The sequence below is a fragment of the Semicossyphus pulcher genome, unplaced genomic scaffold, assembly GCF_022749685.1.
Source record: "Semicossyphus pulcher isolate SPU_LCO1_2020_fin unplaced genomic scaffold, fSemPul1.0.p SCAF_11, whole genome shotgun sequence".
NCBI lineage: Eukaryota > Metazoa > Chordata > Actinopteri > Labriformes > Labridae > Semicossyphus > Semicossyphus pulcher.
The window spans coordinates 18,870,498-18,894,530 of record NW_027211615.1 but is presented as its reverse complement, the minus strand read 5'-3'; the positions used below and the strand labels follow the sequence as shown (position 1 = coordinate 18,894,530).

Genomic DNA, 24,033 nt, shown 5'->3' with positions numbered 1-24,033 from the left:
CGCAGACTTTTAAAGCATCAGTCATGTCATGTGGAATATCAGATATGAGTGAGGAGGAGCGTTTAAGATGCACAGGTAAACAGTCCGTCTCTCTGCAGCGTGTCTGACACTTCTCTCAGCTTCTCTCACACTTGGTATTAAGGTCTGTGTTTGCTCTCAGCATCAGTTACATGCAACAAAAGAAGCTGAGGTGTTTTTCTGTTTGACTGCTTCTCCTCTCAGACATATTTGTGCAAATGAATTGTGCCTACAAAAAGAGGAGTTGTGGACGATTGCCCTCAGAAGCTGCCTGAGGCTGAATCCTGCCTGCTGGTCAAAGTGAGACGTTTCCTCTTCATTCTTATTTGAACAAGAAGGACAAAAGAGCTCTCACTTTATTTGTCTGCAAACAGCGAAAGACTTTGCTTTGAAATGTCTTTGCTCGACTTGGTGATGTTTTCAGTTGGATGCACAAAAGAGACAATAAGAGGCTTAAGAGAGGCTTCATGAAAATACTTGGAAACAAAATCATCTTCAGATTGAGTCTGTGCTCCTCCCCCACCCTGAGCTGATATCTGTGAAGGACTTCAGCCACGTTCTGCTTAGTTTCAATTAGGGATGCACGATATTGGATTTTTTGACGATATCCGATATGCGATATTTTCCAACCCTTTTCGCCGATTGCTGATTTCGATACCGATATATTAGGCACAAGGTTTTTTCCACCTAATTGCAGTGAACATCAAGTCTCCCTTGTAGTGGAGTTGATATGATGCCTACTCTTATTGTAGTGGCCAAAAACTGCCATACCACACACATCTTGCACCCTTCTTCACGCTTGACAGAAGGCCTTGTACAAAAGGTCACGTCTCTGATCACTCCCGTGTCTGAGCGCAACTAAATGCAGCACGACTCAGCGTATCCCCTCGAAACACGGAAGTGAGGGAGACATGCCCGGACTTGTTTACTGCTCTTACTACGGAGACATCAGTGATCGCTGACTGACTCTTTTTATCTTGTGTGCATCCATGAATATGTAAGTTAGTTTTGCACTGATGTTTATGTTAGTCTGTGTTAGCGTAGGCTGTGGCCGTGAGTGTGAGTTCTTCCATTTCTCTCTGTCCATTATGTGATTGGTCTGTTGTATTGTGTTCCAGTGTCTGTAGATCTTTCCTGTGCCCTGTGCTCAGGGGATCCATAGCCAGCCACTTGAATAACACACACATAAATAATAAATATATTTTACAACATAAATTAAAATGTGAGGTATGATTATGTCTCTGCCTGCTCCTTCCTTCCATCATTACACTCGCTGTTCATGTGATCCAGTACTGGTGCTATTTCTGTGAGCTGTAGCCTGAATGTCAGCACAGTTCACTCATATTTCCATTTTTCTTATGAAAAAAAAGATGTCATTGTTTCACAAGCAGCTTTATGTCTGTGTTGAGTTTGATTCTGCTTCTGTTGGAAATTCTCCAGCTGCCATCATAACCAAGAAGCTGCTTTCTGGGGGACTGTTTGTGCAGTCCTGACACATCTCGAACGTCTCCTGGTGACTCGCTGTTTGTCTGAACAGCATAAGAAGAACAATCTCATGGTTTGGTCTCATGGATAGAAAATGGAGACAATTTATCATGACGCATTATGGGAGTGCCGAGCATGTGACGGGGAAAATAATATTGTCAAATGTGAGCCAAGCATCATCTGAAGCAGCATTAGCATGAGTTTTTTTTAGCGTTTGGATATGTTGTGGACGTCTGTCTCTTTCTTCCGTGCTTCTTAAAACTGTAATCTGATCTGAGAGCAACCGTGTAGACTTGCAATCATGCAGAAATGGCCATCACCAGATCATGTCCTGTGTGTATTTTTCACTCTCTGGTAAAATCTCAATTATATCTCAACAAGCAGGCAGACACTAAGGAAACAGAGAACATGGGCTGACCAAGAGCAGTAACAGTATATTGTGCTTTTTAATCAACTGTTGTCAGGCATGAAAATTGTTTCCTAATTGTTTGTTGATGTTAAATCACAGATAGTCAAACTGAAAATCAACTGAGTTTATTAACTTGAGCTTTGTGAAACTAAATTGGATTATTGAAATTGGAAGTGTCTGATTTGAAATTTTGTATGCCAACTGGGAAAAGAGTCCCTTTATGCAGAGAATTGTGAGTTTGTGTGTGCGTGTGTGGGTTTCTTTCTCTCAGGAGAATAACAGCAGTGTGCAGACTGTGTGTGTATGTCTGTGTTCCTGCACAGAGTGATTACATTGACATGGTAAAAATAAGCACATTTAGCACAATTAGCATAATTAGCACAGCTGAATAAAACGTCTGTGAGTCTTTGAATGACAGCTGCTGATATGAACCATCATGCCTACACAATATGAGTTTGACATACAGAGAAAAGCAGAACATCGAGGATCAGGAAAGTTGTCAGCAGGTTGAATTTCTTGCACAATTCTTGCCCCAATATGTTTTAAGCATTAGTACAGAGGTAAATCAATATTCTCAATATGAACACACACAAGAACCAAATAGAAATACCACAAGCAGAATAGTGGCTGTCTTGAACCATACAAGATTTTTAATAAAGTTTAATATGAGCTGATAAATGTTAAAAAAAACCTTCTTGTTCGTGCTTGCGCGGACATTCGCACGCATAAATGAGCATAAGGGGGTTTTGCCGAAGACACGCGAAACTGAGGATGCTCATTTTCGGAACTCACCAGCTCTGTTTACTTTTCACTGACGAGACGTGTTTATTGACCGGTATCATGTTGACCAGCATCATGTTGTCCAAAATCAACACTGTTTGTCATAATACCTAAGTTAGTATCATGTTAGGTGGTGAAGTTATTTGTCAAGCTTGACTGACAACACTGACATACGCACTCGATAGTATTTTGGTTGTCATAACACTAACGTACATAACTAGCTCTAACATAACAACACTGCATGGATCTGGCATTGTGCTTTGTAACCAAACGGCAAATTACTCAATTACCAGCCAGATCAGCTCCGGGAGTCTGTGTGAGTTCGCTGATGTTAATCTACGCAACGGTGTTTTGCTACGCGATAGCAGACAAGCTAACGGTAGCTTGTTGTCAGCTTACATCTGGCTGGCTAACCTTAGCCTAGGCAGGTAATGCAATGATATTAGCTAACAGAATACAATTGGAATTTATACACATTTGCTTTGCTCTGCCACATAATTTACTGTTGGCCAAAATCAACACCGTTTGCCATGTTAGCTGGCCAAGTTATTTGTTCAAGCTAGACAACTGACATACAGACTCAGATAGTATTTTGGTAGTCATAATGTTTGTGAGTATGCGAAGGTTAGCCAACTAGCATAAATACACTGCATGACTCCGGCATTGTGCTTTGTAACCAAGCGGCAAATTACACCGGCGAACCAGCAGTCATCATCACAGGCATCAGCAAACATTAAGCAGGCAGGACAGGGGGCTGGAGAGAGCTGGGATGAAGCACCTGTGCTGTGAGAGAAAAAATGCTGCACCCGGTGAGAGAACGCTGCACGGGGTTTTTGCAACAATAAGTTGTGGGTCTGTTTTGATCCCAAAAAGCAATCAAAGGTCTCCATGATTCGCATGCCCTGCCGATGTTGACTCTAGTTTTCCCCCCTGACGTCGATCACATTCCTGTTTGGTCAGACGGGCTTCACTAGATAAAAATTATTTTTGTTTTTCTTCTTGTGTGTACTTTGTGTTGCTGTTGTTGTGGGTGCTGTCGTTTGTTGACATCATCCGTCTCCATTTCACAGCTTGCATTGTCTCATGTTGCACACTGTTGACTGTAGTGGAGGAGAATGAGCTCTCTGTAGAGGTACTCGCAAACGCGCAGATCAACACATCCTCTTGTTTCCCCAAAAAACCATCCCGAGTGCTTTACATAAAATTCAGCCCACAGGTTGTTCGGGACAATGGAGGAAGTTGGGGAAGGTCTGAATGTATCAGTTTCTCTACTATCCCTTCACACATTGGCAATAAAAAATGATTTTATTGATGAATACATGTAAAATCTTACATATAGCCCCTTTAACGCAATGGGATGATTCAGATACTGGTGATATTTTTCTGCAGATTCACAGTGAGGGACTCTTCCCATTTACTTCCCTTCATAGTGATACTTCTACCGTGTCCAGTGTTCTTCATTTCATATTTACGTGGCCCTCAAAGATTGAGATTGAGCTATCACGACCGAGTAAAAGGCTTTTTTTCTCTCTCAACTCAGGACACCTGCTTAAAATGTGTTGTGGTCTAAGGAAGAGAAAACATGAGTATTTATCAGGTGGAAACAAAAGGAGGAGGAGAAATGTAAAAGTTTAAATCCTGTAAATGAGTATTGAGCGAGGTGAGGATGTGACCAGAAATCTCTCAGTGTGTGACCTGCAGATTTTCCTGCTAAATGAGACGTGTTAAATGATGTGCCTGAGGGAAAATGGGTCTTTTCAAGCAGCACACACTGTTCAATCATCACAGATAACCAAGCTGGAAGGCCAGGGACCTCAATTAAGTGCTTTTTACCATACGATGGATTGTCAAAGGAGCTGGACCTGGCTGCGGTTAAGTGGCAAATAATGTAGAAAACCTGCCAGAGAAGAGATTTGATCCTTGCATAGCCCACAAACATGATGATTTGATCTCTTCTGCAGTTTACAAAGAGAGCAGTAATTAATAATTCATCCAGCTCATCTCCAGATCCTTCACTGTGAGTGTTTGTTGAGCTCCTCCTCAGTCTTAGTACTCGGCACTGAAAATGAGGCAACACAGGAAAAGAGGAGCCGCTGTGATGATAACCAAAGAGGTGGGATGTGATTAATTCCTGGGCACATCTTCGGCCTGTATCACCGCTGACTGATTCATCAGACTGGAGCAACAAAAGGAACAGCGCTTTAATCAGAGTCATAATCCTAGATCAGCACTGAAGCAGGATTTGTCTCTAAACCAAGTGCTTGTTGTCACTTCTCAGCATGTTTAGGCTAAACAATAAATGCTCTCTCTCTCTGTCTGTATGTATGCATCTATCTATCTTATCTATCCATTTATTTATGTATCTGCCAGAGAGCTGTAGGTAAGAGAGAATACTTCTCTGCCTCTGATGACTCTCCTCAGCTTTGATAATATCAGCTTTAGGGGGAAAAATACAACTCTCTAATTGAATCATCCTAATGGCTGCATTATCAAGTGCTGCCTACAATACTGACATTGCTGGTAATAAACTGTGTCAGACAGAGACGGAGGATGTTGTCAACTGTCTGTAGCTAGTGACTTTGGCCTCCCTGAATGTCTCACACAGGCTCAGCTCCGGACACAGTTATGGTGTACTTGACTCAGACTAGATTTTGGACCAATGAGAAACAGGAAGCTCTTCCTTTGTTTCTGCACTCAAATATACGGCCTCATTTCATCGGCTTAATGACCTCATTTAAATTCCTGATGACTCTCACTGACGTCCGGGCACGGCCAGGAGATTGTGACTGTTCTCACAAGCAGTGTCCTCTGCATGCACACTGTGTATCTCCATTATGAGACCTGGTCTCTGTGGAAAATACAACCTGTTAGTTGTGTTCTCTTATTGTTTGAGATTAATGTTAATATAATGCAGCAGCTCCTCTGTTGTAAAGTTTACACATTACAGGTCCTGGGGTAATTCAAAGCATAATTTAGTTAAATTAATGTTTGTGCTGTACATAATTTTCTTGCTGCCGTACTCGGCAAAATGTTGTGTTTAGTAAATGCCAAAAAAAGTTTAACACATTCATTTCATCACTTGGTGTTTCACTGGTTTTGGTTCATTACTTCCCAACTGTGTAGTTTTTAATTGCTGTACTGAGTGCTGGAAAGGTCACTGAGAGGCTAATTCTAAAATAAATAGTGCGACAAAATCAGAGAACATTCTGTAGCAAGCTTGTGATGACTACGCTGTGTCTCGCTCATCGTGCAGTATGATAGTTTCCATTAAAGATCAGAGTGTGAAAGCAGACCTGCAACACTCTGTTATGGATCAATTTAAATAAAGGACTATGCTCGGCGTCAACACAGATCAATATGCAGACGGGCTCCCTGATGCGGTCATAACCACCAAAGCAGCCACGTTATGCAGAGGGCTCCTGTCAAAGACGGATGTAAAGCACAAACAGTGGAATATGTGACAGGAAATCACTGCTCTCTGATCGGGACTGAAACCTGACAGCTCAATAAGCTTCAGAGGGAAGCTGCTCCCTCTTCTTCCTCCTCTTCCTACCATAACTATATCCTGTTCCTGCAAGGGACTCAACAGCTCAGCCTGCAGACTATTTCAGATTACAAGCTTCTGTCAACAAGTGCACAGGGAGCCAGTGTGCAGGGTTGTGTAAGGGAAACATGAATCTGTGTACAACAGAGGTGTGTTTGAATCCGCCTCTAGTGGCATCATTGCCTCATTCAGATACTGTAAAGGGGCTGTGCACACTCCTGGACAAGAAGAGAGACCTTTGGATCAAGTCCATAAAAACTTAACTCATAAATTAAGTACATCAGCTGCTGCACAATAACACAATAGCACAATAAAAATCAATTTATATTGATGCTGCAGGGCATGGAGATTTTTAGTAGGATGTAGGACGACAAACAGAAAGAAAACACCTCAGGTATTATACTCCACTTCTTTGCTTGTTGGTATTCCAGTTTTTGTGTGCAGAGTTTTTAGTAACACGACTCATCCGTGATTAATCATCTAACTCTAATGAATATTAATGTCTCTCTGTGTTCATGAAGCAGAGACACTTTCATCTCTCACTTTATCACACAACAAACAAGTAAATCAAGTAACAAACTTAAATCATTTTATAAATGCCAGAGGGACTAAATGTTGGCCTCAAAAAGGCTTTTTCAGGAATGTTTTTTTCTGTTTTTGAAGTCCTAGTTTTCACAGAGTTGGTGTCTGCATGTTCCTGCTGCAGAGATCCAAAGCAGAACTTTGTAAGTCTGCCCATTTCACTGCACTGACTGATAAAATAGATACTGAACTCAAGTTATTCTCGAGTTTTGGGGGAAAATGGGGAAGGAAATCAGAAGCCAGCTAGCGAATGACGAATTTCTTCTTCACACATTTTCTGTTTGTTTGATTCTCCATGAAGCTGTTTTTAGTTTGGAGCCTAAATTCAGTTTATGTGTCTTCAAAAGAGAGCTCGACCGCTTTATACAGAAAACAGAAAATAGAGAATGTGTGTGAACATTGACGAGCAGATGGCATCGATTTTACCTTTTGAAATGTTGCAGTCTAGACAAAGACAAAGATTTTCTCGTGTTTGTAGAAAACAGACTTCAGTGTTTTATAGCTGCGATGAATCGATTTCTTCTGTTCTTACACCACTGATACAAATCCCAAATCCATAATCCAACAATTTTTTGACCCTATTTTGAAAGAAAGACAAGACATGTTGTTTCTACAACAATATTTATGCAGACTTGAATTTTGTATCCAGTTAAGTTGTTTTGAATTCTTTTGTAAATGTGTTCTGTTTGGAAACAAACCAAACATGGAGACATCGTCCAATCTGTAGAAAAATCCTAATTTGTCTTGTCAATTGTAGCTTCGGACACAGGATATGAACCTTGAAATTACTTTTGCCATCTGTACAGAAAAGCATTAGCATTTAAAAAAGCAGCAACTGTGGACCAAATCAAGAGGAGCTCATTCACAGGCAGCTGAAAGGCTCCAAACAAACAAGTGAAGGTCTGTTTATCACCTGCTGCAGTGGAGTTCATGGCTGTTTCTCACTTTCTTTTAAAGTCTTTGGTGTCTAATGATCCCAGCATGTCTCTCCAGTGTGCATCTTATCCCAAGCAGAGCGCTGTGCAGACTCCCCCCTGTGCCCGTAGACCTCTTCATCTTGTGGGATAAACCAGTCTTTCAGTCTGCTATCAAACCCTGGGGGAGCAGAGCTGCAGCTCCAACACTGAAACCTCAAAGGTGGGAGCTCTGCCACAGGTTACACATGTGGCTGCTTGTGCTTAGCTTTATGTGGTGCCTGTGGGCACACTGGTAATAATAAACCTCAGTGGAGTCATGAGGGGTTTTTATCTGACAGCTGTGTAATGCAGATTCTGCTGTTCCTCACTTAATAATGCTATTTCTAGGAGCTACAGTGAAAGGTGATAGGCACTCTGCAGCCAAATGGAATTTTAATTTCAGTGTGCAGAGTTCATCAGAGTGGAGCTGATGAATTTGCTCGTTGCAGCTCTGCGTCATTATTGAGGCACATTTTCAGCAAAAACTGGTCATTGTCTTTGTCTGTATTCTCAGTTTAATCACTCACACTTAACAACACTTACACAGTCTGATTAGAAATGTTGCCTTCCAGTTGCTGAGGTGATGAAACTGTAGAATGTTTCAGAGTGTGTTTGAGCAGATTAAATCGAGTGGATGGGGACAGGAAGTTAAACAAAAAACAACCCCGCAAACTTTATTCCCATTTGGTGTGAAATATACTACAGCCTGTGTACAAGCTTTTATCAGACCAGCAGGGCTTTTTGGCCAGATCTAAGACTGTTCTTACTTGTAGTCCCCGCTGACCAGAGGCTGCTTCTTTGTCAGCCATTTCTCTCAGTGCCCAGAGAAAGTCAATAAAAGGCTCCATTTAACAGTCACATCCATTTTACTTTTCTGCTCTGTCAGTTTTATAATCTGTGCATGCATCACAGAATGAGGATCAGATTACCTGCTCAGCTCATGAGACATGCTAAAGACCTGCGAGAGTCCAGCTCAGCTTGCTGTTAAATACCCCCCTTTTTTGTTGTAGCAGATTATTATTATCTGTTGGCATTTATTTGCTCTTATTGCACATCTGAGCTACCAGATTTAATTAGAGCTCTCTGTACATATGGAGTAATTACCACTCAGGAGCAACATCTCCTCCATCCACTGCATATTTCCCATGATTCCCAGCTCTGCCATGTGGTCGTCTGGTTCTTTCTCTTCCAAAACATCACAGTATTTGACCTCCAGGTTGCTGCATTGTAAAATGAAAATTCCCCACACTGCACTCTTGGCAAAGTAGGTATAGTTTCCATTCATGTTGTAATCTCAATATACATTCACTTTATTCTTTAGCACTAAATGGCTGTTTGCCCAGTTAGTGCTCATTTATCGCTGCTCACACTCACACACTCACACACTCACACACACACACACACACACACAGGGACACACACTTTGTCATTTTTCCACAGACAAGAACTACACAGTCGTCTGTGTGTCTCTGAGGCTGCTGCTGTGACAGGCGGAGGATATTTAGTTCCCCAAACACTCACCACATATCAGGCAGGGTCCTGGCCTGCTGGAGACCTCTGTCTCTCACTGTCCCGGCCAGAGCCAATGGAGGGCAACATGGCCGCTGACACGCTCCTCTGGGAGGTGTTACCATGACATAAAGAAGTCTCCACAGCTCACATGGCTAAGGAACCTTAGTATTGTGCTTAGTCCCACATATACAACATGTTCACAGAACTGTAGCACCCAGCTGCTCACACTTTCTATCAAGAGCAAAGAACACTAAAAGGAGGGGCTGAGGTGGGTTTTGGAGGGCGAGGCTGCAGCTCACAGAACTCATGGGATATTAGGCCGGGTTTCAGCCCTGCATTTCCACTGGAGCTTGTCGGCCTCGCCCCTGCGATCACGCTTCTCTTTTCTCAAACGCGTGTGTGTCGAGCCAGGAGCCTGCCGAGCTGTCGGAGCGTCTTAGCTGGAATTTCAGTGGAAGTGAAGTCCGTTCCCCTTCAGTCGTTTGGCCCGGGGCTTGAAATTATAGAGTCTGTATCTGTATCTTTTTCTGCTGTGCATCAATAGCAGATAAACCCACCAGGCGCTCCTGTTGTGTGTTTTCATTGTGTCTGTCTGTCGTGCTGCCGGGGTCGGTGTTAACTGTTGGTGCCTGGAAGGATCCGCTTTGTTTTGATTTTCTATTTTGAGTGAACAAAGTGCCAGTCATGAACAGTCAACCTCCAGTAATGGCTGACATGTTTCACAGTGATATTTCCTCCAAGCAGAAGGGGACTACGGATACGACATGTTTTAAAACTGCTGTATTTCTTTAAGAACGAGGCAGGTGTTGTAAACTGTGGTGCAGTGGACTCATGGATTAAAAAGAAATATTACCTCGATTCCTCCCTGTCTCTTTAGTATGCAGCCGTCACACTCAATACACACCTTCCCCGTCTATGGCACCACGCTGTTCGGCATGTTGGAGCACCACTCCACTTTAAGATGGCTGCCAGAAATGGCGCAGTCGTCTCTTTGTTTCCCCGTGCGATGCTCTGCTATGTTCCAGTCTAACAGATTGGACACAGCCGCCCGCATGGTCCGGCTCCAGCATTCAGCACCATTATGACGGGAGTCCAGAACAAATCCACTTCACATTTAGGTGTCAGCACGCTGTCATGGAAAAGAGATCCCTCTGTACAGTAAGTGAATCATGTTGGAGAGAAAATGAGCTTTTGTGCACTCGTTAGCACTCCTGGTCAGATTCAGACCACTCTCTGTTTGAGCTTTTAGCAGAGCAGGAGGAGGATAAAGGGCGATGTGATGTACGGGTTTGTCTTACTCTGCCTCTCAATCTTTCTCTCCTTCCTTCGCTGCCATTCTTTCTGTTTCTTTTCTCGGAGGAAAGCCATTATTTCCATCACCCTCCACATTTCTGCCAAACTCTCTGTATCTGTCCGTGCCTGGCCAAAGGGAAGAAAAAGACATTCGGAGCTGAATTTCATTTCCTCGCTCGCACATACAGTTTTTTTATGATTGCTTCGTGGTTTGGAATTAGATTTGAAATTATTTTACAGTTGCACACAACATAACAACATCGCGCTGCAGTGACTGCTGTTATTTAAAGTTTGTGTACGTGCATCTCCCCAGAGATCGCTGGCTGATTGTGGAGGTGAATTTTCTTTCTCGGATGCATTTAAATGAAACAGTAATGGCAGCTCCAACACCGGACCAGCAGAAATCCTGGTCCATCCGTGCGGAAGAGATGAAGCGATCAACCTATCAGGATACAAAGTGCACATTAACAGGCCTGATTAGCAGCAGAGTGAGATCACACAGCAGTAAACCTCCTCCTCGTCTGCAGTCTGTTATTCTCCTCTCGTGTGTAAAGAGGAACACTGAACCTTAAAAGGTAGAACATAATCAGCCTGTGTAGCACTGACCTGCACCTCATTGCTATCTCATTGTGTCTGCCAGGTGTGTTAATGACATTTGGTGAGATTAGCTTTTCACAGTGCTGTTGTTACTGAGCTGCTCTGTGTGTGTTTGTGTGAGTGCTTTTCTCCATTTAAGGCCCAAACTTTCCCTCAACCCTCCTCTCTGTTTTTCACTTCAAGCTTTTCTCTCACTACAGTACACCTCTTATTTCACTCGGACCTGTTATTAAACCTCAGAGCAGTTAGTTGATCTGATAAGTGTGCGCTGTAACATTGTTTACCCCAGTGGGACCTGGATGTTATAGACATACTCATCTCTATCCCTCTCTTGTTTTTTCTCCCCGAGTCGAGCAATAAAATAATTTCTCTGGGGAAAAACTGGATGGGGCCTCAAAATCATACCTCACATACACAAGGGCTGTCTCAAACAAAGTGCAAAGACAAACACAAAGCTGTGAGCAAACACGTTCTGTTTATCTGGATGTGGATGTTGTGGATGACTCAAAGCAATCAAAGCCCCGAGCCCTGGATCACCACGAGGCCCCTCCTACACGAGCCCACAGCAGATGGAGGCCAGCGGTGAGAGGTAATGCTGCCTACTACTGCGAGACAGTAAAACACACATAGTGACAGATGTCAGAGTTTGCTGTGTCCGAGAAAATATCTGATAGACCAGCCTGAATAGGACTGCTGTCTCTGCCCGCACAGAGGAGGACAGGTTTCTATTTAGTCCTGATGCATCTTGATTTTATCTTCCTCTCTTCAACACGCTGATTCTGACATTTCTGCAACACTCAGAGGTTTGAGAGGAGGGAAAGATCCGTCTAGCTTTGCTGTGCATGCATGTGTGTGCTCATGTGTATCTGCATGTGTGACATTGTGACAGATGGATTGCCTCCAGAAAAAGAGATTTTCTCTGTTTTGTGTAAATGGGTGGGAGTACTAATGAGGGAATATTATGAGGCAGGTGCAGGGCTGAAGGAAAGCAGGAGAGTCAATGCTGCGAGTTAATGAGGAGTTGTATGTATAGAGGGGAAGGTGAAGCATGGCTGTAGAGGAATACAGTAAAGCTCACAGAGCAGAGGAGGAGAAACGCTCATTTAAACAAACAGCGGGCGATAGAAAGAAACTCCTCAGCTTGAAAACAGTCTGAATTTTCCCTCCCAGAGTCTCCAGGGCTCTCAGGTGGAATTGAGCGCTGAGGGCGTCTCTGAGTGAACCATTCCAGTTTTCTGTTGTGTGAAGTCGACAGGTGGAGCCGGACAAAAAGAGCTGATAGCCTGTCTCCCTCCTCCACCAGCTTCATCCTCTCACTCCATCACTCTGTTTGCTGCTTTGCCTTGGGGTGTTTCCCTTTACTGTTTTTTTTCCTTTTGCCCCCCAGCACTTACAAACTGTCGGATAACTTTCAGTATAGATTTATCAAGTGACACTCAGTGAACATGTCTGCTGTTGAGAAGTTGTTTACTCAAGACCAAACGATTAATCAGTTAGACACAGTAATTGTTAGTTGCAGCCCTGATACCACATAATGTATCTAAGTTTCAAAGGATCCATTTGATATGAAAAGCTGCACATTAATTCACTCTGAACCCAATTGTTTGTATTGTATTTTTGTCGTGTTGGTCAGCCTGCACTCTGTCGGGGTTTGTCGACACAGCTGTTGAATGCGTGATGGCGAGCTTGATGAAGTGAACAGCGGGTCAGGGAGGATAATGGAACTGAGGGATGGAGGGATCAGCCAGGAGGACACAGGAGGGGCCTGGTGACCAGGTCTTTTCTATTAACTCAGGAGGCAGGCTGAGGCGAGCGGGGGAATCAGGCTGGGCTCTGCCCTCTCCCTGCCTGCTTGTTAGACCAAACGTCCAAACTGCAGAGAGGGAGAGGAGAATATTGCTCAAAGGTCCAGTGGTGATTGACCCTGTGTTTTCATCAGCCTGGGCCATCCTGATAACACTTCTTACTCCCCTACCAGAGCACAATATTTGAGATACGGCTGCAAAGAGAGCTTAGTTTGGTTTGGTGAAGTTTCATCGGCGTCACCAGCTTTTCATTTTATTATGTGAAATACCTGTTTTTCATTTCTCTCAACCCTGCAAAAGGATTTCTTTCTATTTACTCTGTTCATCATATTTGTGTTCAGAAGTCTTTTATCTCAGTTGACTGAACACAATGTTTTATTCATTATAAAATAAACATATCTACAGTCTCAGGAGGAAGGATCCAAATATGTATGAGGCACACACGACAAAGTTGTTTGTTATAAGTATCTAAAAGGAGAAATATTGTTCTTTCTACAACGACTCTTGAGACCTTTGAACAAAATGTTTTTGTCCCTTCTTCCCATTATATACAGGCTGTAATCAGCACTCACTGCTATATATTTGTTTTGTTATTTGAATGTTTATCCCCCTGAGACGATCTAATCAGTGATGTTTTCTGTGTGCTGCAGGTCTCAGGTCTGTCTCCTGGAGACAAGCAGACCCCAGGACTGCTGCTGGCTCCAGGCGTGAGGTGGGGACAGACGCCCATTAACCAGCTCACACCTTGGGATACAGATGAGCCCCCTGCCAAGCAGCATCGAGACAGCGAGCAGAGTGGTAATGATTCACACACACACAGTATTTACACACACAGTAAACTGACACACATTCACTCATGCACTTATTTCACCTGATGGGAGTTTACAGTGATGTCAGTTACATCATCACTACGCCTGCACATGGCAGATGTAAGCATGTGCATGGTGCACACACATTTGCTCTCTCACACACACACACACACACACACACACACACCGCTCTGGCTACACTAGCATCCAATGCCAATGAGACATCTTGGCTGACTTGGCCTTTATTAAATACATGCTAACCTCAACAGCATGCAAACTTTACATACACAATCATGAAACATGTATAAACATGCATCTTTCCGGAATTCTGATTAATTATGCTTACAGTGATAGACATTTTAGTTTGATATCGAGAAGTTTAAAAAAAGAGCAGAAAAGTTTAAAATCCAAATCCACCTTCACAAGTCCTCCAGTCCCTCACTAACTCTTTCTTCACTCTTCTCTAATCTTAGCGTCCTTGTTAATGTTATTTTGTCACTAACTGAAGCTGATTCAGTCCAAATTAAATGCAGTGAAACTCTGAACGACCCTAAATGATCTCCACCAGGTCTAATTTAGATGTCGACCTTATTCTATTCCTGCCCCTTTAAAAAGAGCAGAAGAGGTTCTGCAGCGCACACTGAGGAGTGAAGCCAGTGTTGTAGTTTGTTACTCTTATTGTAATGAACTCACCCAGAATGGCTCTGCCCTACAGCAGTTAATTTCCTTCCATTGCTCCGCTGGCCTCTGCCTCCTGCTCATCACAAACGTGTCTCATTAAAGAAGAACACTGGCACACAGCTCGCTCCTGTGGAAACTCAACAAATCCAGATTGTAGACAGCTGCTAAAAATTCATCTCATTAATTTCAGGCTTTGTAATTAATTGATCGCAATGAATCGCATATATCAATGACACATGACATGTTGACTTCCACTTCCGCACTTTAATTGTACTCTCTTCTTCACATTATTAAGTTTTAATTCACAATCTACTTTAATCTGATCACTTTGCTTTGCCCCAACACACCTGCACTTCTGCTCCATGCACAGCTGCTGGCCCCGCCCCCTCTTTCTGTCTGTCTCTCTGTCTGCTTTGTTGACTGACTTCATCAGCAGTCTGTTTAAGTCACAAAAGTTAAACATTTTCTCCTGTAATTCAGTTCTCACAGCACGTGAGCCATGTGTGCACGAGGGACGTTATTAATGATGTAGCGATCAAAACGATCTGCATGACATCTGCACCTTTTTATAAGCTTTATAAACAGCGACAATCAATGAGTTTACATTAGGGCAGTGATTCTCAAACTGTGGGGCGTGCCCCACGGCATTACAGGGCGGCATAACAGGGGGGGTGCGTCATCGCTCCTGTGTGGTTTTTTTTCGTTTGGAAAATGTAGCAGGCGGAACTATGTTTTGACGTCGGACAACCCGGACTCGCTGGAAATTTTTCTCTCTCCAAAAAGTTTGAGAACCACCCCCCAACCCTTCACACTGCAGCTCAGAGTGCAGCGCGATGAGAGTGAGATGTCATGGACCTGTCACGCTGTCACATGTGACACTCAGAATCCCAGCATAGTGCTCTATTCCAAACTGTGACTGGCGTTTGCAGCAAAACCAGCTCCTCTCCACACTTCACAGAACTGTGTTTCCAGAAACTTCTCTGTCAGCTGTGCCAGAATTAATCAACACTTTCTTTCAACAGAAACTTCACTGTTGTGTCTGTTCAACAAAGTTTCTTTGTTCAAAAATAGTTCTTTTGTTTGATGCCTCTTTAGAGTTCAGCCATTTGTGAAATAAATAAATTAAAAATGGAACGTGGCACACATGTGGAAAATGTTAATTATGAGATGCAACAGCAAGTTGCGACAGCAGTCACGACAATTGGATACATTAAATATGAATGCAGTTCATTCTTGTGGTTAACCTTTGCAGACCAGGCCTGTAAATTTAGCTCAATGTCGGGTCATTAAAGGGAAATTCTTTGTATTAGCTGAATATTTTTCTGGTAAAGGATTAAAGAAATATTTAACAACATAGACAGATTCAATATGTATAGATATGAATTTCTTTTCATTGCTCTCACTGCATTAAAACTGCATCATTCTTATCAGAGAAAAAGCCACAAATGAATGGAAATGGTGAAGATTAGCTCAATGACGAGTGAATTATTAACTTCTCTGGAGTCTTTTATTTCTTCTTTTCTTCTCACTGTCTCTCTTAATGCCCCCCCCCCCCCACATCTCTGCAGCCGATTATATCAGCAGGGCTCATATCATGAGTAATGTGGGCTCTTTTTTTCTCTACTTTAGTTTTTTGCATGCTGTGATTAAGCGTTTTCCTCTTTGTAGACTGGTTAGCTATTTTTGGATTGGACCCTGGCAGGGGGAGCTAGAGATGAGGGTGTAGGATTGGATGAGTGAAGGAGGAAGGCGGCACTCGGGTCCCATACGACTTCATCTTCCCAGCTCAGCCTCAGCATCGAGCGCCTCAGGGCAGAGACATGTCTGAGTAAACACAGACTCCTACACAGATAATAGTGTCGACTGCAGCATGTATGCTTTCACATTCAGATAAACATTTGTTCAACTTGTAGCAAAATAAATCTCTTAATCTTATAATCATGTTGATCTTGGGCACAGATCTGAACATCGCTTCAGATATTTTGTTTGATTTTAAGTGTCAAAAACAAACTTGTGCGGGAGCGTAGCAGCAAACTGACAGTTGTGCTGGAGAGGAAGCTGGAATCATTTTTTAAGCACTCTGCCCACGCTCACTAGAATACCAAAAATCAGTCTACAATAAGGAAATTTGGACCTTTCTGGTTTTATGGTGTGAAAGCTTGATACACATTTTGTTCATCTTTCTTTTGACTCTTCCTTCTGTTTTTTCCTCTCTAGGTCCGACCTGGGCTGCACCAGTAGCAGCAGTGAGCCAGCCCAGCCTCCTGCCCCACACCTACGCCCTCCACCAGCCGCCCTCCTTCAGCCACAGCGTGACCGTGCAGTCGGCCATCATAGGAGTATCCCCATCCATCCAGACACCTGTTCCTCCGCAGCACCCTCTCATGACCACTCACTTCCAGCTGACACCACAGTCCACCCAGCACCCACCCTCTATGGTTCTGAGCATGCCCAGGCAGTCTCTGTACCCCTCCGCTCAGCACACAGTCGCACCTTCCGCCCTCACCAACCAGGGGGTTCATCCAAACATGTACAGTGTTATCGGCAACGGACCCCTAACTTCTCGCCCCGGCCTCATCCAGCCCCCCACCCTACCTCTGACCAATGGACAGGCAGCAGCACAGGCTCCGCCCTCAGCTGCAGACAATCAGGACGGTCCTTACAAGCTGCAAATGCTGCGGACAGTCGGGATGGGGAAGTACGAGTTCAGCGACCCGGGACATCCTAAAGGTAAGCACAGACAGCCTCAGCTGATGCACTCTTCACAGGTTTCTTAAACTCACTTTTTTCCAGATATTGAACCTGTCACGACTTTCTTTTAAAGGCTGAATCAAAGCAGATCTGTTCAGCCGGTAACCTGAGCTCAGAGGAGAATCCAAGCCAGGGAGGTGTTAGGTATTAAATCAATGTACTCTAAGCTCTCTGTTTCTTCTGACCTCCCCTTATGTGGGGCCGCACTGGAATGAAGCATATAGTCCCCTCTCCTGCCCTCTCTGTCTGTGTACCAGAGCAGTTTCAGATGCCAACAGTCATAAACAAGACGGCAAACAGTCGAGCACTGGGCTGTTAAATACAACCAGAGCCAATTCACTTCAAAGCTGCTCCAAGGTCGCAGAGAACGGAGGTGCACCTAAAACAACCTCTGATACTGCTACTGTAAGGTGGATTCTTTTGAAAGAAGAACATTTTCTTCTGATCTTAAACTAGTTCACAACATCATTCTGAACTGTTGTGCTCTGAAACTGGTTAAAAGTGTGTCAGGTTTCTCTTTTCAGTTGTAATACTCACAAGACAGGAAGATCTTTCAGTCCCTGCCCTCTCTTCTCTCTCTCAGTCATTTGAAGCCTTGTTGACTCGCTCTGTGTTTGTGAAGGTGCTTCTGAGCTGCGACTCATGTCTGAGTCTGCGAGCTGTAATTTGGTGTTTGGTTTAACCTTGGGAGTTTATGATGCAGGGCGCCAGAAACAGACGTTCACAATCCCCCGACCAATTTTCACATTTAATGAAGCTTTTAATTTAGGTTTGGATTGTTTTCTTTGTCCTGACTCGTTTTGATCAATAAAATGTGCAAATGAACTTGTAGATTGCAGAAAAGCAATTATTTTGGGGGCTGCCTGTGAAACATTGAAATGAGACTGCAGGTAGAATTGGAAATGGATAATTAGACAGACTCCTCTGCTTGGTCCAGTCTTATTGAATGAGAGCTTCTTAGCTTCTGTGCTGAATAGGCTGTCTTCATACATTAACAATGTACATGTCAAAATGTATTGACCTAACAGGCCTAAGAAGAGTTGAATTGCAATGATACATCTTCATGTAATCTTTGAAATGTTTGAACAGATCTAAACAGTGAAAAGTACTTTGTTGACCCACGATGGGTAAATTCATGGATACTTTTCTTTGGTGTGATAAAGTTTATAAATTTAAGTTATTTTGCTGCAGCTGCTCTGCCGCTGTATTTAAAAGGCAAAAGAGAAAATATATACTGTTGAAATCTTGTATGGGTCCCCATGAAGGTCAAAATGCAAAAGAGGCACTTGAATCTCACATCTAAACCATTTGAGCTCTTTTCTTCTCTGTTTGGCATTGAATAGACTTTAGTGAGGGCACCATTTGGTTTATGTCACAAGGACAGTAGAAACATGGTGGACATATAAATTAGTGTCAGTGAACGCCTCTTCAGCAGCCTCTCCACTGACAGGAACACTTCACTTTGCTGCTGTAATCACAACAATGCCGCCCCGACCGAGGCCCTGAGCCTCCGTCTCTGCACACTGCTGTCTGTGTCTCTGCTTCTCTGTCCTTTTGATTATCTCTCTTACAGTTCCCATTTCTTTTATTTCTATCCCTCTCTTCCCTCTGCTAAAAGTCACAAGTCCTGAGCACCCACAAGTCTTCCTCATTCTGTTTTAAATCAATGAATGCTGCATATCAATGTGGTGAGAGCACCTACTGTCCAGCTGTAGGAGCATCGTGGTAAAATCTGGACAGTGATCTCTTGCGACCTGCATTCTGACATGCTTCTGTTTCACTTATCTCAGACCTGCTGTTTGCACTTCTGCTGAGACAAAAACAAACTATATTTAGTTTGTGAAGAGAAAGGAAGCAGCTACAGGTTATAGTTCAGTGTTTCTGCAGCCTCTAATGGCTGAAGTGAGGATAAGAGGCTCGGCACATCTAACCCCATGGCAGAGATTTTTAAGTTACACACATCTGGCATCAAACTAGGCAGCAAATAAAGTCACAGCATCCACACACAAACCCCTCATATACTACTGGCATACACCCAAACTTTACACCAATTCACTCATTCATTCAGGTTGAAAGTAGCCAGAGCTTCTGGGGCAAAAGCCAAAATAAGGAATAAATAAGGTGCCCAAACTTACACTGTGCCACTGACTGACATGAGGAATACTTTGATTGAATAGCTGATGAATTTTCATCCTGACATACATCCAAAATATCTTCAAGTTTAGGCATTAATTTGGAGAATTTGTTCACTTTCTGTCTGCCTTTAAATCATGAGAGTGTGTATCTGTAAGATCCTGGTCATGTGGGTCACATCAGAGGGTTTTCAGAAGCGATTTTACAACAAACACACTAAAGCCTCTACTTAGCTTAAAAGGAATACATCTTGAGCCTGTGGACACAATGCTAGCAGGCGCTGATATGCAGACGAGGTTTTGTGGCTTTTTGATGGTAAAGGCCTGGATCTATGAGGAGCTGACGGAGCTCTTCAGCCTTAATCCAGCTCTGCAACAGGCCTCTGGGTGTGTGTCTACAAATGTGTGTGCAGTTAGTCGCCTGCCCAGCTTCTTGGGTGTGACTGCGTGCATGTCTTGTCAGATGTCGGCCTCGCAGCCTTAAAGCCAAACAGCACAGTGACAGAAATCAGACTCTGTGTTTGATTTGGCTTTGCCTTCAAAGGGAGCAATTTGTCTCTGCTCTGCATCAGTGGGCACATCAACAACTGTGTGCTGCTCTCTGCGTGGGTGTGTGTGTGTGTGTGTGTGAGGGGGGGGGGTTTGTCTGTGTTTTTGTTTACAGTATACACTATAGTGTGTGTGTGTTTGTATATCTCTGTGCAAATGCCATACGTTTGTGTGTGAAGATTCCCACAGGGCAGCTTGAAGGCAGCTTTAACCTCATCACCTCCTGAGATATGTCAGTCACCCAGCTGTGATGTGCCGACCTGCCTCCTCCATCCACAGCAGCTTTTTTATCATAGCTGCCTGTCAAAGTGAACAAATCAAACGACACATCTTCTTTCAATTGTTAATTTTCTGTCACACCTCCCACTCCTCGCCCATTTTTCTATCGTCTTCTTTTCGAGCTTTCAAACTCTTAAATAATCTCTCCACATCTGTAGCTCGAGCCGCAGCGATCTCAGCTGTCAGCACATTCTGTGAAACTTGGGATTACAGGATGACGGGCATTGTTGTTTTAAAATGACAATAAATAAACAGAAGAGTCGGACACGGGGAGGCGAGAGAAGAAGAGAGAGGCTGAAGATGAGAGAGAGGGATGCTGAGAGAGGAGTCGGTGTGTCTATTGACCGAGTCGTTGAAATCGATGTCTGTCTTGATGAATATCAGCCAGGAGAAGCTCTTGCCGAGCTCAGCAGGGAGGGACCGGCTCACTGCAGACCTGATAGGGTACTTTTCAAAGGTAGCTCACGAATTAACATTTATATCAAATGTAAGTTATTATTTCCACATTTACCTTCCTGTTTGTTTTTTAAAGGTTACCGCTGTTACCTATAGCAACCACCAAATGATGATTTTGATTTTGTTTTTCATCTTAGCATGAACTGAGAACTGAGATGACTGTTGGTAGCTGCGTTGTAGTCGTGCTGTTTGTGTTTGTAAAGGCGTTAAAATTAGGACCAGATGAAGGACAGTCTCTGTTAGTTGAGATGTTTGGGGTCACAGAATGATCTGTCGGTCCACCCGCTGCCTCACTGAGCATGTGCCGCCGCTCCTCATCTCTCTTCTCAGGTCGAATATAGTTTTAACATTTCCTTCCACCTCACTGGTTGCCCTTTTTCTCTTCTCTCACACATGCTTATTACAGTCATGACTGCACATGACAAAGCACTTACGGTTACACACCATTGTTAGAGAGGGTCACAAGTGGACGTCCACCATCACACACATCCAGCAACACCCAGCCTCCTCCTCTCTGCACAGGAAGTTCATTTTCCAGTCGGCTCACATCAGCCGTCATCAGGGGAGCGTGCAGCTCTTGAGCTGCTGGTGGATGCTATTAAGATGCCTCGCTGAGTTAAGATCAGTGTGTTATTTTGTTACAGCGAGACCAGCACGGCCCCACATCCAGAGCCAACTCACCTTTCCTCTGCTGTCACCGTCTCATCTGCCTCATTGGCCGTATTCAAACTCTGACCTCAGCGAGATTTAAATTATGTTTTCATGTTTGTTTACTGTTGGACCGATCACATTGGCACTGCAGCATGACTGTCCACTCGTCTAGTGTATTATCTTTTGCACGTTTGCTACGATGCTTCCCTTAAGTGAGGAAACTATAAAGACAAAATTAATAAGATAGTGACTGGTTGTAGTGATGGTTATATAAGGAGATATCTGCCTTATGCAGTCACTTATCACACCTTATAAAAAATAAATTTAGGAATCAACCTGCTTTCTTATTGGATCAATGTACTTGTAAATGATGTTACTGTAATCATCGTTTTTCACGTCTGTACATGATGCACAGATTGTATCTCTCACCAAATCTAAAGACTACAGCAACTACAATAAAGCTCACACATTTATCAGTCTATTAGTAATGCATAAATATTCATTTCAACCACATGAATATGCTGCAGCATGTCTGGCTGTTTAAACCGGTTATTAAAAGCACACAGGCAGTTTGTGATAGCCGCACTGAGACCATTAATCACATCGAGCACATTCATTAAACCCTCCCCTCTCCTTCCTCTCCCTCTCCCTCTGTCTCTCCTCCACTTGATAGAGTGCAGACGATCTTCACCACATCCTCACTGCTAATTACACAGAAGTACATCTTTCAACACAACAAATATAATACTGAATCTGTAAGTTATAATAAAAAATCTCAACTTCCAATATTCTGACTGGGATCAGCGTCTGTGGTAAATTAATTAAAGTCTCTGTGGTGTTGTGCTGGGCGATTATCTTAAAGCTCCACATCAGGATTAGCTAAAGCAGAACTCTGAATATTATGATTCCAAAACTGGCTTAACTTTGATTTAGAAATGCATGAATTTTAAAGTGTTTTCTCAGTGGCTTTATTGGAAGCTGAAGTGGAATTCACAAGAGCTGCGGATGTTGCAAATTATTAATGAGGCTGAAATTTATTCCAATCACTGTGGACTCACTGTGAGCAGGTAATTCTCTTAAATGAATTCATGCAGTACCACTGTGATATGCTAGTGAGTAACCTTGGCACACAGCTACATATTAATGATATTGACTCAAACATTAGAACTGCTGAGAGTGTGCAGGTGTAGCTGAACATCTTCGTCATGTTGTCTCTTTAACTTTGCTAGGAACGACTTCCACTGAGATGTCTTCATGGATTCTAGTACAGCTCCGGCTCTCAGGAGGGAGCAAAAAAAGAAGGAAGGAAGGGAGGAGAAGAAATGTGAGGTGTGCAGGTCATAAGCAGAGGGAGGAAAGCAGCTCTCCCTTCTTTCTCTCCCTCATTATCGTATTTTAACAGACAGGAGCCCCATACATTATACCCCCCCCCACTGTTAAAACAGGGACGGTGAATAGCTCATTAAGATCATTGCTCATCCGCCTTCTCCGCACAGAATGCGGCACGGCTTCATTACTCACTGTTATTTTCAAGATAAAGCTCAGTGGCGGCACAGTGGTAGGACCAGGAGCCTGACAGCCTCGGCTCCTACGTGCATCATCACAGACGTGATGCAGCCGCCGCGCTCCCTGCCACGCTAGAGGGGGCAACGCATCCACGCCTCTCTCCCTCCTCTATACTCTCCTCAACCTATACTCCACTCCTCCCCACCTGTCCTCCTCATTGCAATTTTCTGTCTGTTTCTTTCACTCTCCTCTCACGCAGAGCATCCTCTCCAGCCCCCCCGCCATGCTAACATCCACCTGCTACACATACCCACTTATAGCCTCTGCTTTCTTTTCCTGCCTCCTCTCTCTTTTTTCATCTTCTGTTTCTCCTCCCTCGCTGTACTCACAACCTGTTCCATACTTCTCTCACTTCTCTCTCTCCCTCCCTGTCTTCTGTACTCTGTTGATGCTGAAGTTGTTAGGAATCTGTTTAATGGGTTGTTTTTTAAGCATGGAAGTTTGGTTGGCAAAGTGGCTTTGAAAAGTTTGAGAGAAGAAAGGATTAAGGAGGAACAAAAGCAGGCCAGATTGCTAATTTGTCTCTGACAGCTGGTCCAAGTTTCAGATGGCTGTTTTCATATGAAACGCCCAATCAGACTCTCTCTTGTTTTATTACCTGGAGAAAAGCCTGAGCTAGCACTCAGTATTTAATGCAAAAGTTATGTCTCTACATTTAAATCATCTGCTACTGATGTGAAAACACTCTCAAGGTCTGATAGTTAATCCGCCAAAGCTGTGATGAATTAGAGGGACAGAAAATACGAGTTTGGTTTTCATGCTTTCCCAGGTCTCACACTGGAACAGTGCCATTTGCCTACATGAGGCGTTCACTGCCCTCAGGTGTGTTGGAGCAAATTGATTTGAGTGTAAAGTAGTGTCAAAGTGAAAAGAGGTTCCACCTTAAATGTGTCTGAATCTCGAGCACCTCGTGTCAGAGACTATTTGGATTAATCAGCACGAGTCAGATGTCGATGTGTTATTCCTCACATCAGCCATGAAATAAGTGCTAATGCATTTTCAATGAGGCCGAGTGTAAACACAGCAGATGTTAGCAGGAAGCCAGTCAATAGTGGATGTTTCTCTCTAATGAGAAGTTTAATCGTAACAGGGAGAGAAGTCAGGATCCAAAACAGCAGCAGACGTGCTGCAACATCTCAGCAGAAACATCCAGAAGAAGTTCAGCAGTATTAGCTCGC

At 43.5% G+C, this 24,033-nt stretch overlaps 1 protein-coding gene across 1 annotated transcript in view; it reads left to right on the top strand.

The window, feature by feature from the left end:
- The window catches only part of LOC138585022 (kelch-like protein 29), a 125,625-nt gene that overhangs the window by 47,691 nt on the left and 53,901 nt on the right, over positions 1 to 24,033 (top strand). Inside the window, exons 3-4 of the mRNA XM_069657237.1 lie at positions 13,632 to 13,779; positions 16,689 to 17,201. Coding sequence (XP_069513338.1) covers positions 13,632 to 13,779; positions 16,689 to 17,201 — 661 coding nt within the window. The remainder of the gene's footprint in view (positions 1 to 13,631; positions 13,780 to 16,688; positions 17,202 to 24,033) is intronic.